At 40.8% G+C, this 18,121-nt stretch overlaps 1 protein-coding gene across 2 annotated transcripts in view; it reads left to right on the forward strand.

Moving 5' to 3' along the window:
• Positions 1–18,121, forward strand: part of TPP2 (tripeptidyl peptidase 2) — a 2,672,548-nt gene that overhangs the window by 1,823,746 nt on the left and 830,681 nt on the right. For both annotated transcript variants that reach the window (XM_044071246.1, XM_044071247.1), the window contains exon 22: positions 3,395–3,639. In XM_044071246.1, coding sequence (XP_043927181.1) covers positions 3,395–3,639 — 245 coding nt within the window. The remainder of the gene's footprint in view (positions 1–3,394; positions 3,640–18,121) is intronic.

Below are 18,121 nucleotides of genomic sequence, written 5' to 3' on the forward strand. Positions count from 1 at the left end.
CCACCAGACATCATCATCTTCAAGCAAGAGAGGCTACTCTGACACTCTGCGATCGGCTAGGCATTACAGTCAACTTTGAAAAGTCTGCCTTGTTGCCATCGCAGGATATCATTTTTATAGGTACAGAATTAGACACGTCAACCACCACTCTTCGTCTTCCACCAGAAAGGATTTACATTTTTCGTCAACACATCATGTTCTTGGTATCAAAGAACAGAGCACCAGCTGCAGAGGTATTGAAAGTACTAGGATTGATGGCAGCAGCAATCTTGGCAATCCCGTTAGCAAGGATGCATATGAGAATCCTTCAGTGGCTTCTATTCATGCAATGGTCTTACCAAGAACTTCCAATAAATCACACGATCCTGATAACGAATTCTTGCAAAAAGGATCTTCAGTGGTGGTTGACGTCTCTTCATGTCACAATAGGACGTCCTTTCATGCTACCCCCTCCAGTTGCCACTGTGACCACAGATGCTTCCCTGATAATGTGGGGGGCTTTTTCAGGGAAAGACTGCCCAAGGCACGTGGACAGATCAAGAATCACATCTGCATATCAATGTCCTGGAGATGAGAGCAGTACTTCTAGTGTTGCAATACTTTCAGGACTCTCTTCCTGTAGGGACAAATGCAATACAGACAGACATCATGTCAGTGGTCTGGTACCTGAACAAGCAAGGCGAGACCAAGTCTTATCCCCTTTGCCTAGAAGCCCTCAGAATATGGCAGTGGGCAGTGTCATCCCAGTGCTTTCTGTTAGCAACGCACATCCCGGGCAAATCCAATATCATAGCGGACAGACTGAAGCAGGGCAGTTTTATTGACCCACGAATGGTCCCTCAAACAAGAGATTGTGGACAGGATTTTCTGCAAATGGGGCCAGCCTTCCTGCGACCTGTTTGCCAGTCACATCAACAACAAATGCAGAAGCTGTTTTGCCCTGATTCCCACACCATGTCACTCCCCGAGGGATGCTGTTGTCCACGATTGGCCCCCGGGTCTCCTCTACACATTTCCCCCAATTCCTCTGATACCCATATTTTTACAGAAAGCAAAGTCGCTGGGATGGACAATCATCCTTATAGCCCCTCATTGGCCTCGGCAGATTTGGTTTCCATTTCTTTACCATCACATTCTGGAAGACCCATGGATCCTGCACCCAGTTCCGGACTTCAGTCCGGGGAACTTCATCCATCATTGCAGACACTGAAGCTAACCACTTGGCTGCTCCAATTCCCCGCATAGCCAGGCTTTATAATCTTTCCCATGACACTAGTCAAATTTTGTTGGCTTCCCATAAGCCTTCCACTAGAAAATTGTATCGTAGTAAGTGGAAGAGATTTTCCATTTGGGCTTCCTACCATAATATTGACCCTTACCAGGTGCCATTGTCTTCTATTTTACAATTCTTGACAGAAATTTTCAACAAAGGAGCAGTGGTTGCTACGGTGCGAGTGCAATTAGCTGCTATATCTAATTTCCATCTAGAGATCGATGGATTGAATATTATGGCTCACCAATTGTCTAAGGCTTTTCTAAAAGGTTCCTTTCACATGAAGCCTCCAGTGAAGACACCTTATTCTCCCTGGAATCTGAATTTTATGTTATCTCGCATCATTCTTCCTCCTTTTGAGCTTACATCATCTTGTGAACTAAAATTTCTCTCGTGGAAAATTATCTTCCTAGTAGCCATCACTTCAGCCTGCAGAGTGTCAGAGCTCCAAGCCTTATCCATCAAGCCTCCTTATATGGTCTTTCATGCTGATAGAGTATCTCTCAGGACAAATCATCCTTTTTGCCTAAAGTATGTTCTGAGATTAATATCAATCAAGTCACTGAGTTGCCCGTTTTCTTCCCCAATCATACCAACAAATTGGAATATATGTTGCACAAACTCGATGTTCACAGACAACTTAGATTTTATTTAGACAGAACAAAAGACATTAGGAAATCAGATCAGCTTTTTGTGTCTTTTTCTGAGGCCAGGAAAGACAAACCAGTTGCCAAAACAACTCTGCCTAAGTGGCTGTTGGATTGTATCACTTACACATATTCTTGTCCTAACATGCCCTTGTCTAGTAAGGTGAAGGCTCCTTCAACCAGAGCAGTTTTTACCTCTTCAGCTTTTCAAGGCAAATTACCTTTGGACAACATCTGTACGGCAGCCACATGGTCTAAACCTCACACTTTTATAACTCATTACAAAGTGGATAAGGCCTCCAGGGACAGGGCTTCATTTGATTCTACGGTTCTGAAGAGTGTACGTCCGTGAGCCACCCAAGATCAGGGTGCTAGGGACACTACCCATCAGTGAAGAATGAATGGCGAGATTGAACAACTTTACATAAAGAAGTTAATTACTTACTATAACGTTCCATGTGAGTTGTTCCATCTCGCCTTCATTCTCACATTCCTCCCTCCTTCCCCCTCCTGGATGGCAGTTGACCTGGAGGCTGTCTTCATCCTGGTTTTTCAATGTGTCTTCATTCCTAGGCAGAATAATTATTGCACTTCTATATGGTATGCAGCAAATAAGATCCGAGGTAATTCCAGCAGTGCATTGTGGGATAAGGGGTTGGGTCTTGAGCTACTGGAGAACTTTGAGCTTGCTAGTCGGCTGTGTCGGAGCCGAGGATCGGCTCCGAACCCATCAGTGAAGAATGAAGGCAAGATGGAACAACTCACATGGAACGTTATGGTGAGTACGTAACTTCATTATTTTAGTACTTTGTAAATCAGGATAAGCTCATATATTCCTACAGAGACCTGTGATAGTTTGCAGATGAAGTCCTTTCTTTCCTCTTGAGAAGCAGCAGCTTTTTCCCAAGGTAGCATAAACCCTAATTACACAGTACCTCTTTCTTTTTATGGGTTAACGCAGGTATTCTAGTAAACAGTTCAAGTCAAAATTTCATTAAACAGACACAGTCTCTTATTTTTCATGTTTCATAAAGGCAAACACAGTATTCTGTTTTCCCATGTGTCATTAAGGCAGATAACATAGTCACCCTAAACTTGGCTGCCTTCTACTAAGCTTGAACCCCAAAACTGTTTGAGCAAATTCAGCAGGTGACATCTTCCCCTGCTTTACTCCCACTCACTAAAAACCCTGTACAGCTGCAACTTTCTTCCATTTCACGTGCACCTAATCTTAAAGACTTATTATGTATGTCCTTTAAAGACTGGTTAACTGGATTTTCAGGTTTAACCCTTTCAGGTACATAACTCATCGAGTTTATTAATAGTTACATTGCTGATCTGTTTTACTTCATCAGCTTTTATTGGTAAGTATCTTATGCGGCAATGTTTTTTACTTACCATCACACAAACCTGAGTAGTACATCAGTTGAACTTTCTTTTTCATTATTTAATTAATTTATTTATTTTTTCTAAGTATTCTCTGAAACTGGAAAAAGGAGACTACACTGTCCGACTTCAAGTACGTCATGACCAGATGACTGAGCTGGAACGTCTTAAGGATCTGCCTTTTATCATTTCTCACAGACTTTCCAATGGCCTGAGCTTAGATATTTATGAAACTCACAGCAATGCACTTCTGGGAAAGAAAAAAGCCAACAGTTTAACTTTACCACCAAATTGCACTCAGCCTTTCTTTGTGACTTCTCTAGCTGATGACAAGTAAGTGATTAGTGTTATTTTGATTTTGATGCAGAGATTTTTTTTTTCGTTTATACAGTTTTGATCCTTTCAGTTTTCCACCGTCTATCCCACATAAGCTTTCCAATAACATATATTTTTTATTTTTATATAGCTCTTAAGTATAATGTAACTGTATAAGGCAAAATGTAAACACAAACAAATAACTATGATGCTGTTTTTAAGCTTCTTTACTGGAAACTATAAACAGGTTGGTTCACTGAGAAGTCTACTTTTCAAGTCCAATGCTGATAGCAACATTTTAAAAGTTTCATTCCACAACTTGCTCTCTGATGAAAATTGCAATATACTCAACTTGTTCTAAGACTGGCTTGTGTTACACAAGGAACATTTTATCTGCTAGTTATACTATATATTTTTCTCACAAGCAAGTGGAGTAGAAATACAAAAGTCAAGCAGAAATGTAACACTGCTTTGTACATAACACGGCTGTTGTTTAGGTAATTATCTGGCTTACTTCACAAATGGAGAAGAAATAAAAAATAATAATAAGAAAAAATAAATAAAAAGAAGAGGTAAATATGTGGCAGTAATCTGCACACCCCAGTACTTTTGTGACTTGTTTGGTTATGCATGGGCATCTCTGGTACTTCGTGCAGAGGACTAGAGGACTAAAGCACTGAGCTGTTAATGAGCTGCTTTACTCTGCCCAGAGTACAGACTGTAATTCCTTCCACTCTTGTTTGTCTACTGTGTGACTGTGCGCAAATCACTTAACCAGACAGTGGTTTAGGTCACCCCTGAAAAAAAGGGACCGTTTGTGTCCTGTGGGCATACCAGTTCAAGAAATAGGTTAAAAAACAAAAACAAATCTGCTGTGTACTGATTATTTAAGTTCATGTTTAAATAGCATGATTTACTCCATACAGAAAATAATAAAATCCATAGATTAAAAAAACTAAGTAAAAAAATCAACAAGTTTATACAACAGAACAAGCTTCCAAATAAAAACACCTTAAAGCAGATTAGGAAAAAAAGCATAAAAATGTAAACATTAAGCTGTTCAACCACAAAGAAAGCTACAGCGTGTAGAAATAACTATAATTGCTCTCTCTTATTTGCTGTCTTCTGTAGGTTCCCGAGTTTAAATTAGATTTCCACCTACATAGCTAACACTCGTGGTGTCTGTTAATGTCTACACTTCATCAGCCGCTTTCCCTGCAAGGCCTAAGTTTGATTTTCTGTTTGATAATCTAGTAGGTGAACTGCTACAAAGACCCTTTTCAGCCCCGACCCAAGCACAATGGCAAACAGCCAGTTATACAGAGCAAAAAAGTTGTGCACAGGTAAATGGGAGTTTCTTGTAATTTAACCAGTACTGTAGCTAAAGAAGGTATTTTTGAAGTTTTGCTTCAATTGTATAATGGAGTGGGTCAGAACTATAAATAACCATATCATCTGCATAAGTGAGTAGTGGTAGATGGGGAAGGTGTAGTGGAAATTTGCTGATGATTATTTGACTTTCCTTTAACATAACATCTTGGCTTCAGGCTAGTACTTCTATTAAATGTTTAGAAGTAAATTATCTTCCAACATGAGTGCAGTTCGACCCAGCCAAGACGAGGTCATTTAATGTAACAGTCAATGTCAGATTGCTCAGTCCACCTGTGGAGTTTAGTAGCAGTTTACATTAGAGTCATTGTCAGTAGATTAGACTGACTTAAGTCAATTTCAAGGTTTTCTAGGAAAGTGGATAAACTTGCTAGTGTAGAGTAAATGTACTAGGTTTGGCCCTATTAGTTGTTGCTTGGTAAGTAAAGTAAATCTACCTATCTGTTGTAAAGTTGAAATATATAAATTACAATTAGTGGTTTCTGATTGCATTTAAGAATATTAAGGGACTTGTGGTAGTAAGAAACTCTATTGCTTATGATATACATGTATAGTGTTACTCATACCACCACCACCAAGAAAGAATGTCTTTGATCCACAGACTGTCATTGCTTTCATATACTGAAAAGGTTTAAACCCTGAATCAGTCTTAAGTTCAGTACTTTCTCCATTCGAGGGGTATAGTTCCTTGTGGTGATCATCTTATTTCATAGTTATCAGATCAGTTTAGCAGCTTATGTTAGAAACTGGCTCCCAGACAGATAATAGTTACTGTTAAAAGAATTAATTTCTCGAGTCACCTTGCAAGTCTAGTATACTTAATTATACATCTGGAGCATCTTATGTAGTTCTTTGATGTGAAAGGGCTAATTTTGTTTAGTAAATATTGTACACAATCCCACTCTTGCTTTTCTTGAGGTCAGGTCCTAGTAGCAGTTTGTTTTCCCTGGTGAAAGAGCTGCCTTTGAAAATGTATCTGTAGGTGTTTTCTGGTCTGGAGTATTTTGTGGATTCCTTCTACTACTGATTTTCTTGGGAAGGAGGATTTTACTTTCTCTCACCATTACTGCGACCATTCTGAGGTACATTGCAAATGTAGTGGTTACTGATGGGTACTGTTGATTGTTATGTCATCAGATAGCTTCAGTTAAGGGTCATCGGGTGTACTGCAAACAGTATTTAATAAACTTTGTCTAGTGTATCCTAATAGTAGAAAGGCATTTCTTCTGCACTTCATCTTACCCGAGTTACCTCGATCACAATAAACATTATACCTCCTGGCCGTTTTACATAATTTGCAGCCCATATTTTGGATAATTTCAGCTTTACTGGCATGTGTTGCAGAGTGAACCTTAACTGGTCTGTGACCTCAGATGAGTTCTCGGCTGGAGCAAAAACTCTCCACAAAAACTTTCCAAGCTTTGCTGTTCTTAGGAAGTATTTCCCATTTTGGAAAACATTTTCTTACAGCCAAAGTTGTTAGTTCCATCCTATTTTTTCCAGCTTCCTAGTAAACCCTAAATTATTTCCATTAGCAAAGGTCTATTTGCTCTTTCTAGCACTTAACATTTCAGCTTTAATCTTTCTGTCTGCCATCCCATACCACACGAGTGTTGTCTCTCTTATGAGCCCTTGCAGCTGGTTGGAATGTATGGTAAATGTTTGCTAGGTCTTTGTAGTTCTGCTCATCTGCTTCTTAAAACTGGTCAGCTTTGAGCTGATTTCCATGGACTTGGGCATTCTGTTTATTAGAAAAACATCTTCAGGATTCCCTTCAGTTTCTGTGGCCCAGAGGTTTTAAAAGTCTTCAGCATCAGACATATTGCTAGGCAAACCATTCACCCAGAATGTGGCAGACCTCAAGAAAACTTTCTTTTGTGTCATGATTTTTTTCTTTTTGCATTCATAGCAAGTCCAACTGTTTGCGATGTCCTGGATATCTGAGTATTCATTTTATTCTTTGGAAAGTAAACAGGAGTATAAGGAGATGAGGTGTATGGCCAGACAGGTGGCGACTAAGGATAAGGCATATGGAGAGTTGCATGAAAGGTTGGACACTAAGTAGGGAGAAAAGGACCTGTACTGATTGACTAGACAGAGGGGCTGAGCTGGGAAAGATGTGCAGCAAGTAAGGGTGATAAAGGATATTGTGGGAAACATGCTCACAAGCGAGGAGAGTGTGTTGAGCAGATGGAAAGAGTACTTTGAGGGGCTGATGAGCAAATAGAATGAGAGAGAAGAAGGTTGGATAATGTGGGGATAGTGAATTAGAAAGTGCAACAGATTAGCAAAGTGGAAGTAAGGACAGCTATGAAGTGGATGAAGAATGAGAAGGCTGTTGGTCCAGATGACATACCTGTGGAAGCATGGAGGTGTTTAGGAGAGATGGCAGTGGGGTTTTTAACCAGATTGTTTAATGAAATCTTGGAAAGTGAGAGGATGCCTAAGGAGTCGAGAAGTGTTTTGGTACTGCTTTTTAAGAATAAGGGTGATGTGCAGAGCTGTAGTAACTACAAAGGGATAAAATTGATCAGCCGTGGCATTAAGTTATGAGAAAGAGTAGTGGAAGCTAGGTTAAGAAGGGAGGTGAAGATTAGTGAGCAGCAGTATAGTTTCATGCTGGAAAAGATCACTACAGATGGGAAGTTTGCTCTGAGGGTGTTGATGGAGAAGTATAGAGGTCAGAAGGAGTTGCAGTTTGTCTTTGTGGACTTAGAGAAAGCATATGACAGGGTGCCTAGAGAGGAGTTGTAGGAAGGAAGTCAGGAGTGGCAGAGGAGTATGTAAGAGTGGTACAGGATATGTATGAGGGTAGTGTGACAGCGGTGTGGTCTGCATTAGGAGTGACAGATGCATTTAAGGTGGAGGTGGGATTACATTAAAGATCAGCTCTGAGCCCTTTATTTGCAGTGGTGATGGACAGGTTTACAGACAAGATCAGACAGGAGTTCCCATGGACTATGATGTTTGCCGATGCCATTGTGATCTGTAGTGAGAATAGGGAAAAGGTTGAGGAGACCCTGGAGAGGTGGAGATATTCTCTAGAGAGGAGAGGAATGAAGGTCAGCAGGACTAAGACAGAATATGTGTGTGTGAATGAGAAAGAAGATAGAGGAATGGTGAGGATGCAGGGAGTAGAGTTGGTGAAGGGGGATGAATTGAAATACTCTGGATCAACAGTTCAGAGTAATGGTGAGTCTGGAAGAGAGGTGAAGAAGAGAGAGTATAGGTGGGGTGCAGTGGGTGGAGAAGAGTGTCAGGATTGATTTGTGACAGACTGGTACCAGTAATAGTGAAAGGCAAGGCCTACAAGAGAGTAGTGAGACCAGCTATGTTCTATGGGTTGGAGATGTTGGCATTGACAAAAAGGCAGAAGTCAGAGTTAAGGATGTTAACATTTGCATTGGGTGTGATGAGAATGAACAAGATTAGGAATCAGTATATTAGAGGGTTAGCTCAGGTTGGATGGTTTGGAAACGAAGCCAGAGAGGCAAGATTGCGTTGGTTTGGACATGCTGAGGCGTGATGCTGGGTATATTGGAAAAAGGATGCTAAGGATGGAGCTGCCAGGTAAGGGAAAAGGAGGAAAGGCCTAAGTTAAGGTTTATGGATGTGGTAAGAGAGGACGTGCAGGTGGTGGTTGTGATAGAGCAAGATGCAGAGGATAGGAAGAAATGGAAACAGATGATCCACTGTGGCGACCCCTAATGGGAACAGCTGAAAGAAGAAGAAGATTCTTTTGTAAGTCCACACTTAATGCTTGTATTGTGGGGAATGAGGGAGCACAAATTGCAAGTGTCTACATATATCTCATCAAGATCCAAAGTACCAGCTGTACATTTCCACTTTTTTGACACTTTAACAATTGTTTTTAATGTGTGAAAATTTCACATCAGTCCAATAATCAAGCTGCTAATTTTACTCCATCTGCAGCTTTTCATCCCTTAACTGCTGTGAAATCATACAGTATCACACAGCATTTTACAGTATTGTTTCCTTGTATGTATATTTCCCTACTGAAAGTTATGCTAGGCAGAGTGTGCAGACATGAAGTATAACACAAACTGCTACGCATACTTCTAACCGTACCAAATTCCTCAGTATTAGCAGTTTTGAGGGCAAAATAATGGGGTGCCATGAATTTTGGAATGGCCCCTTTAATTCCCGAATTTGCTTTTTTTTTGGGTGAAGTTGTCGCTGACATCATCACGTGGAGGGATGTTTGCGATTACATGACCTTCATGAGGCAGACTTGCCAGCCTGTTGGAATTCAGTTGAGGGCTTGAGGAGGTGTGTACTCTTTCTGTTTTTGTTTTTCTGTATATAGTTATACTTGCAACAGTGTAGAATCGGATTGTGGAGTCAGTTCCTGCCTGAGTGTCTGGATTTAATTAAGTAGCACTGCAGCAGTCAGCAGCACACAGTGACAGCAGTGGAGGATGACTCTCTCGAGTCTTGAGCTGTTTTTTGTTTTAAATTAATTAGGGAGCAACCGGGGAGCCATTTGTTAATATTTAAGTGCAGCAGTCGAGCTGCAGAGTCAGCACCCAGTGTCCAAGTCTTCCAAGTACAAGGAAAAGAAAAAGAAAAAAGAGACTAGATATTAATTCATCATATAGGTAGCTCAGCTCAAATTAGCACTAGTCTATTCTTTTTAACACATGCAGCAACTGTTTAAGTATTTAGAGGAAAAGAAATAATCATAAATCCGTGCATTTACAAACCTTTCTGTTTCATTTAAGCAGTGCTGGTGACTGGCATGCATTCAGAGATGCTGTCCCTCAAACAGGCAACTTGTGATGAGCCCCCCTGAGCTCCAGGATTACAATTATATGCAATTTGTTGTCTTTTTTTATAATACTACCATTTTTTACATCAGTGGCTGTATGCCTGGTTTTCACATTTACATTACATTTTACAGTTTTCCTGTGTAACAATGTGTTGGCATTACATCTGGTTTACTATAATATTATGATAACTAGCCATCATTCTGCTACTGCTAGTCTTTAGATATCTTTCTTTTGCTAGTATTTGCTAGCCTAGATAATAGTTGTTACTCTTTGTTTATTGTATGTGAAGCATTAGAACACAGACAGTATTACTAAATGAATTAGAAAACAAAGGAGTGAATTTTAAGCAGTGAAGTAGTCATGGTCATGTTGCATAGGCTGTTGTCTACCCATATTCAAATAATAATGAATCCCATGCAAATACCTGGCTTATATTCTGTTGTTTGTAGTCTATATTTTTCATGTGTTTAATACCTTTTTGTTACGTAGTGTTACATTAATTGTGGAGGCTTGCAAATATATACTGTATTATCAGACATAATTTTATTTATGTTTACCTATAATAGCTGCTGCTTTTATTAGCATTCATTGTTATGGCGAGTCTGGTATGAAATTGTGGCTTGTATTGGAAAACAGCATTCCAAACGATAATCAACATTAAGGCAGCAATGGAGTTAGCCTCAAACATTGTAATCTTTCATTAACAAAGCTAATTTGCAGAAGAGCAAAAGTTTTTTTCTGCCCTTTTTTTCAAGAGCTGCATTCATTGGTCTGTTGGAAGACTAAGAAACAATGGTTTGATTTTAGTAAGTCTATGCAGAAGCATCTGGGGACTGTGGCTTATTCTGAATGTAATGAACTGTTTTTGATGGCAGTGCTGTCATAAAATTCAGCATATCCAGCATATTAGTTTCATGTTAAGAAATTAGAATTTTTCCTCTGGAATAACAATTGTAGGGTTATGATTGCAAGTGTTTAGCTATGGAACCATTTTTAGCAAAGCATTTATCCATTCACTTTGTTGATTTTTTTTTCCACTGAGTAAATGTGCAGCTGCTGGTTATTGTCCACCCCCCCCCCCCCCATTATTTGTGGCTTTCTCCAGATTTCTTACTCTAAGAGATGGAGAGAAATGGTGTAGGAGCAATTAATTTTATTTTTATTGTATTTTAATTTTGCACAAGTTCAAAGTTTGATACACGTTCAAATATTAATATAAACAAAACATTATTGCTGTTCTGTTTTTGTGTTTAATATTGTCTGTTCTTCAGTTTGTTTAAAAGTTGATATCCCACAATTCCAATCAAGTGGGTGGGGTTACATAATTATGCATGCAAAGTTTTTAAAACTTCAGCTTGGCCAGCTAAGAACTTGGTTATATTCAACTGGACGTATAAGAGAATTTAAGTACCTTTATCTGCACTTTTTTTTTTAAAAATACAGTATTTAATTTGAGTGTTGAAGGAATTTTTAACTGAAGTTATTCTGCTCTTCAGTAACTTGAACTGAAGCTAGTGTTGGCTGAATTTTGTTATTTGCTAGTAATTACAGGTGTGGGGGTAGCCACATTCTTTGATTTCCTGTCCTTGCATATTTAAACTGGTGCATGTGAAATAATTCCTGCTATAAAACTTCAGCTTGGCCAGCTAAGAACTTGGTTATATTCAACTGGACGTATAAGAGAATTTAAGTACCTTTATCTGCACTTTTTTTTTTTTAAAAAATACAGTATTTAATTTGAGTGTTGAAGGAATTTTTAACTGAAGTTATTCTGCTCTTCAGTTATTCCCACCTACCCGCCCTGTTTTTGTTTTGGTGTTAATCTTAGTGGCATTGAAACTGCCCGCCCCTCAGCCTGCCTCTGGGCCCATCTCATTTGCTCACTCAACTGAGTGCAGTGAGATCATATTCTGATTTCAGGCACTCCTACTGTGTACAAAGAGAGCATCTGGGAAATGGAAAAAAAAAAATAAGCTTATTTCCTGCCTTTCTTGTTAAGTGGTACAGACTATTTGCAGGCTTCTGAGCCCCCAAGCCCTTCTGTGTTTGAGGGAAGCCTTTTAGCTTGTTTTTTTCTTATAACTAGCCAGTTTTCTAGTTTCAGCACTCAAATCTGTTTCTTTGATCTCAGCACTTGTTCAGAAAAAAAAAAAAAAATTTCCATCTGCTTTTACTGTACTTGTGTTTTACCTACTTCTTTTTACTTTTGCATCATCTTAAAATACTCAATTGTATTTATTACTGCTTGGTGTAACTCATTCTAAGCCTTTTGGTTTAAACACTTGGGCTTCGGACCAGTTAGTTGTTTTGCACTGAGAGGGTTTGTGGTCTGCACTGTTGTGGCAGAACAGGTAGCTTACATCCTTCTAGGTTGAGAACTGCTGATTGAGGGCTCAGTGTCTGTTATTCTAAAAGTGTATTAATTCTGGTTTAAGCACTTGGGCTTTCAAGCCAGTTATTTTACATTAAGAGGGTTCGTGGTCTGCACTCTTGTGGGAGGAGAGGCTGGACTCTGCCCTTCTGAGCTGGGAATTTCTGGTTTAAGACTTATAGTGCATGCATATCTGAACTGTTTCTTACTGAAGTTGGTGCGCCTTGTTTGCTGTGGCATAGACTGGATTCGGGCCTGCTGGATCTAGCTTTGTTTGTGTAACTTGAGCACTAATCCAGACATTCTCTAAAGTATTCAATGGTATTTATTACTGCTTGGTTGTAACTTGATTAAAGTGTAGCTATCATTCAAGTCTTTTGGATTAAGCACTTGGGCTTCAGACCAGTTGTTTTACATTAGGAAGGTTTTGTGGCAAGCACTGTGGTGGCAGGACAGGTAGCTTTCATCCTTCTAAGTTGGGAACTGCTGATTGAGAGCCCAGTGTCCAAGTGTATTAGTTCTGGTTTAGGCACTTGGGCTTCAGGCCAGTTATTTTACATTAAGAAGGTTCGTGGTCTGCACTCTTGTGGGAGAAGAGGCTGGACTCTGCCCTTCTGAGCTGGGAATTTCTGGTTAGAGGTTTATAGGTCCTGAATATTTGAACTGTATCTTACTGAAATTGGTTCACCTTGTTTGCTCTAGCATAGACTAGATCCAGGCCTGCTGAATCTAGCTTTGTTTATATGCTTGTTGTTTGTTTGCTTGTTATTTCCCTGGAAGCTAATTCCACCTAATACGCAACTTCTCAGCGCTTCTGTGGATCACTAGTGATATCTGCATTGCTTACTGTACTTATTTCCTTGTTTCACTTGAAAGAAAGTTACTGTTTGTCGTTTTTGCATTTAGTTACTTGTAACACATTGCACTCAAGTTACCTGGCACTTGCTCACTAAAGCAATTATATAAGTCAGCACTAAAAATTAAAAGCACTACACCCTCACTCCCCACTGGCCCTTGTTTTCAATTAAGGAATTCCCAATATTATTCTAGCATGTCCAAAGGTCAGTTGTCAATCTCCTCTCCGGTCCAGCTGGTGAATCTGGGAATCTTGAGGCAATGTTATAACTGCCTCATGTACACAGACAACCCTCTCCTCCTCCCACATAACACAAATACTTGAGAGATGCAGCTATTTAGCCAAACTGGAGGCTGAGCTCTCTCAACTCAGGACTGGCAAGACCAGACAGGAGGAGAAGGCAACTACACACACCACAAAACCAGCCTCACATAATGCTACCACTCCACTGAATCAAACACATAAACACACAAAGACATACTCGGAGGCTCTGCGTAAACATTTACCTAAACAGCAGAGGCCCCCAAAGCAGACACCCAAACAACTGCTACCTCAAGACACCCCACAAGCAACACATAAACCACAAAAGCAGTGTGCAAAGCAGTCACAGCCCTTAAGGCCAAATACAACACCAAACATACTTGTCATAGGTGACTCCATAGTCAGACACACTGACGTCCCACTCACCAGGCTGAACAAGGAGAGGGTTACAGTAAGCTGCCTATCGGGCTAGAATCCGCCACATAACACAAGCACTCGGGTCACTCCACGGCAAGTACAAATATGACACAGTCATTGTCCATGCTGGTGTGAACGACCTGAGACGCACCTCCCTGGACTACATGAAAAGAGACATAGAGGAGCTCTCTGATTATGTAGCCCAGGCAGGTATGACCCTAACCCTGAGCAGTATCCTTCCTTCACCAAGAATGATGCCACAATATAGAGACAAGATGATCAGCTTTAACAATTGGCTTAATGTCTGGTGTCATTCAAAGGGGATCCAGTGTCTGTCTGCCTGGGATGACATGCTTGACAAGCCACGCTGCTTGAGGGACGGCTTGCACCTGTCACCCTGGGATTCCGGATATTGGCTAAGGCTCTTGCCACCCCATAGTGCCTTTTTAGGCAAGGCTCAAATTCTAAACCTACCACCCTAGAAAACAAAAATGGGAAGAAACTGAGGGTAATGCTGCTCAATGCCAGAAGTCTAAATCTCAAAATGCACGCACTCGAGGCCCTTCTCAGTATGGAGAACATCGATGTCTGTGCTGTAACTGAAACCTGGTTCAAGGCTCCTGAGAGCACCCGGCACTATTAGGTTTTACCTCATATCATGCGTTCGGCCCCAAAACCCGGACCACACCACAAAAGGAGGGGTGTATCCATATTCATAAAGGATACCCACACCTCCAGGTTGGTGGCAATGCACAAGCTCGGAAACCATCCAGGTGCAACTAACCATAGGAAAAACTGCTCTACAAATTGTAGCATGCTACAGGCCACCCTCTCAAACTCAGGAACCCCACACAGCCTTCCTGAAGACACTGGAGGGTATAAATGTATCTCCAAACACCATCTTATTGGGTGACTTCAACTACCAGAATATAGACTGGGAACATTACTCAAGCCCTAACTTTCTAGCCCAACGGTTCCTGGAGTTCATAAATTCAAATGCCATGGAACAGCTAGTCACTGTTCCCACGAGAGGAGAAAATATACTAGATCTCATTGTCACAAACATGGGGACAAAATGCTCCACACGGAAGTATGTCACGCATTGGTGAGATCTGATCATAAACTAATCTCACTGGAAATCCACATCCCGCCCCCACCCCAAACAAAAAAGACCATAGTGAAGAACTTCTCTAAAGCAAATTTCACACTACTCAAGACTGGTGTGGTATCCTTCAAGGCCCCTGAGCCAGAGGAAACCACAACCCAAGCTGCGGAAGCCCTTACAAATGCCTTCTATGAACACCTCCAGGACTGCATGGATCAGGCAATCCCAAATAAAACCAAGACTCTTTCCACAAAGGGCAAACGTCCAGTCTGGTGGACCCCAGCCATTGACAAACTTTACAATAAGAGGAGAAAGCTATTACATGATAGAACAAAATCCATAAATGGGAAGTCACCCCTGATCATTATTAGTAAAAAAAATACGAGCACTCATAAAATCAACCAAGGCCAATTTTGAGAGAAAAATTGCCATGGATTCAAAGGACAATCATAAGGCCTTTTTCAGCTATGTTAGGAACCTGGGTGGAAACTCCCAGATATGCTCAGAATTAGTCCAAAATGATACAAAAATCACTGAACCCACAGACATTGCCAACATACTGGCAGACAGGTTCAGTGCAAACTTCACCCCCTCTCCCCTAAAGGAGAGATAACTATCCCAGCCGAGTGTAGCCTCCCGGACATCTCAAATGCGCAGGTGAAAGCTGCTCTCTCTAAAGCTAAAAACACAGCATCAATGGGACCGGATGGTGTCCCGGCTGTGTGCTACACGAGCTAAATGAGGAATTAAACCCGCACATAAGGCAGCTGTTTAATCTCAGCCTTACCACAGGATACGTGCCCAAGGAGTGTCGACGGCAACTGTGGTCCCACTCCACAAAGGCGGTGCCTCTACGGACCCTGGTAATTACTGCCCCATAAGCTTAACAAGTCTAGTCTGCAAAGCTATGGAGAGGATCATAATGGAGCTCATAAACAAAGATATAGGGGACTTGCAGACATTGGACCCGACCCAGTTTGGCTTTGTCAAGGGAAGATCATGCCTTTTGAACTTGGTCGACTTCTTCGAAACAGTCACCAAGGCCATTGATGAGGGAAAGGCAGTCCATACAGCCTACCTTGACCTTGCAAAGGCTTTCGACACAATACCCCACTCGGGTATTGTAGAAAAACATACCAGCTTAAATGTAAACCCATATGTCACAAGATGGGTTGCAAACTGGCTTAAGGACAGAACCCACAGGGTTAGAGTTGCTGGCGCTGTGTCAGACTCCAAGCCGGTCACAAGTGGTGTCCCACAGGGCTCGGTCCTTGGCCCCCTATTGTTTGGCATCTACTTCTCAGAAGTACAGGCCAACATGGGAGGACTTTGGCTGACAAAGTTTGCAGACGACTGCAAACTGGGCGCCATAGTGGAAAGTGCATCGGACACGGATATCCTTCAGAAGGGACTCACGGAAACAGATAGCTGGTGCCAGAGCCATGGCCTGAAGTTGAACGCCAAAAATGTATAGTCATACCCTTCGGGAAAAACAAGGTAACCCCAAGCTACCATATAGGTGGCAATCCACTAAGCACAGAAGAGGTTATCAGGGACCTGGGGACCCAGGTTGACAGTGGCCTTTCTTTTGACATTCACATTGCTAAAGTGGTTAGAAAGACCTTCTACATTGCCCACCTGATCATGAAGGGATTCACATCCAGATCTAGTGAGGTCATTGTTCCCCTGTACTCTTCACTTATCAGACCAATGATCGAGTACAATGCCCCATTCGGGATGCATCTCACCCGACATCTGCAGCAATTGGAGAGACCCCAAAAGTTCCTCACCAAAAGGATAAAGGGACTCCAAAATCTGTCATATGCTGCCAGATTGAAGAAACTCCAGCTCTATTCAGTCGCATACCGTCTGCTCAGAGGTGACATGTGCCTGACATACAAGGCCATGTCCAACCCGAATTAATGGACATGCTCCACCTCAAAAATCCAAATCCACCAAAACCACTAGAGCAAGCGACTTAAACCTTAGCACGGATATAAATAGGACATGCTGGAGGGATAGATTTATCACTCAGAGACTCCCTATGCTGTGGAATAAAATCCCGGTCCATGTGAGGCAGAGCACCTCGCTGACTCTGTTCAAGAGAAATCTAGACCTGTGGATGGGAGATCGTAGGTTTACCCCGGGAATAATCTCTGTGTCACTGCTGGACAGAGGCACAACAAACTAATGGGCACAGTATTTTTTCATATAAGGGGTGGCGTAAGCCACAAAAATTTGGGCTAGGCTTATAAATGCCTTAGGGCAGATAGCCTAGTATAAACCTATGAACCTATGTTAATCAGCATACAGATTGTTGGCCAATTGTTCCTATTTTTCATGGGCTTTTGTCCAGATTTTTTATGATTCCAGGTTGAGAGGTATGATTACTAGAAAAGCACCTCTTTGATGAAAACTTTCTGCCATTATTCTGAAATGGCATAGGTGATGCCCTGAGTTGTCAAGGTCTTCCGAATTAATGGAAGGATAGATTTCTCCCCAGTCATTCTTCATTTTATCAATTTTCCTTTAAGATCTAGTTTTAAATTATTTTCCTCAGCTGCATGTGGAAATCATTTTCCTATGTTGCCTCCAGTTGATGATTCCCCCCTTACTAGTACGGTCCTATTTTGCTTTTTATTACAGCTGCTACACCCTCACTTGTTTAGTTTCCATTTTCTGAGTAGTCAGAATCCTTTTTATACCTGTGTATCTATCTGTCTTTAATAAATATGCATCTATTCACATTTTCTTGACCAGAGTGGAACACTAATAACAGAAATGCCAATTACAGGTTCAGCCCAGGTTACTGATACAGTAACAAATAGTACAATTACAGGAAACACGTATATGTACAAGTATATGTAGATTTTTTTTAAAACTTATATTGAATTATCATTTGTGAGATAGGAATATTTACATTTATGTAAAAGTAATCAAACTGTATTAACAAGTTCACGTTTACAAGCATTATAGTTCACAAATATTGCTATATTTCATATAACTTAAGCAACATTACATAAATATTAAATTCTGCCTTCCCCTTGTTTTTTTTTAAACAAGAAACATCTTTATTAAACCATCATAGCTACATAGGCAAACATATACTTATGTAAATGAAAACAAACCACATTGACACAATCCTAGTTGTAAGAATTTTGCATCACAAACCGTACTGACACACTCTCTCTTGCAAACATTATGCATCACTTATAATCTACCCAATCATTTTCAGTCAAACATTACATAGCTCATTTAAGTCTCAACTTCTTTTTAACCTCATTCCTCCCATGTATGTGTTGTTCCCACAG

This window comes from Protopterus annectens, chromosome 5.part0 (assembly GCF_019279795.1).
Source record: "Protopterus annectens isolate FY-2018-M chromosome 5.part0, PAN1.0, whole genome shotgun sequence".
NCBI lineage: Eukaryota > Metazoa > Chordata > Ceratodontiformes > Protopteridae > Protopterus > Protopterus annectens.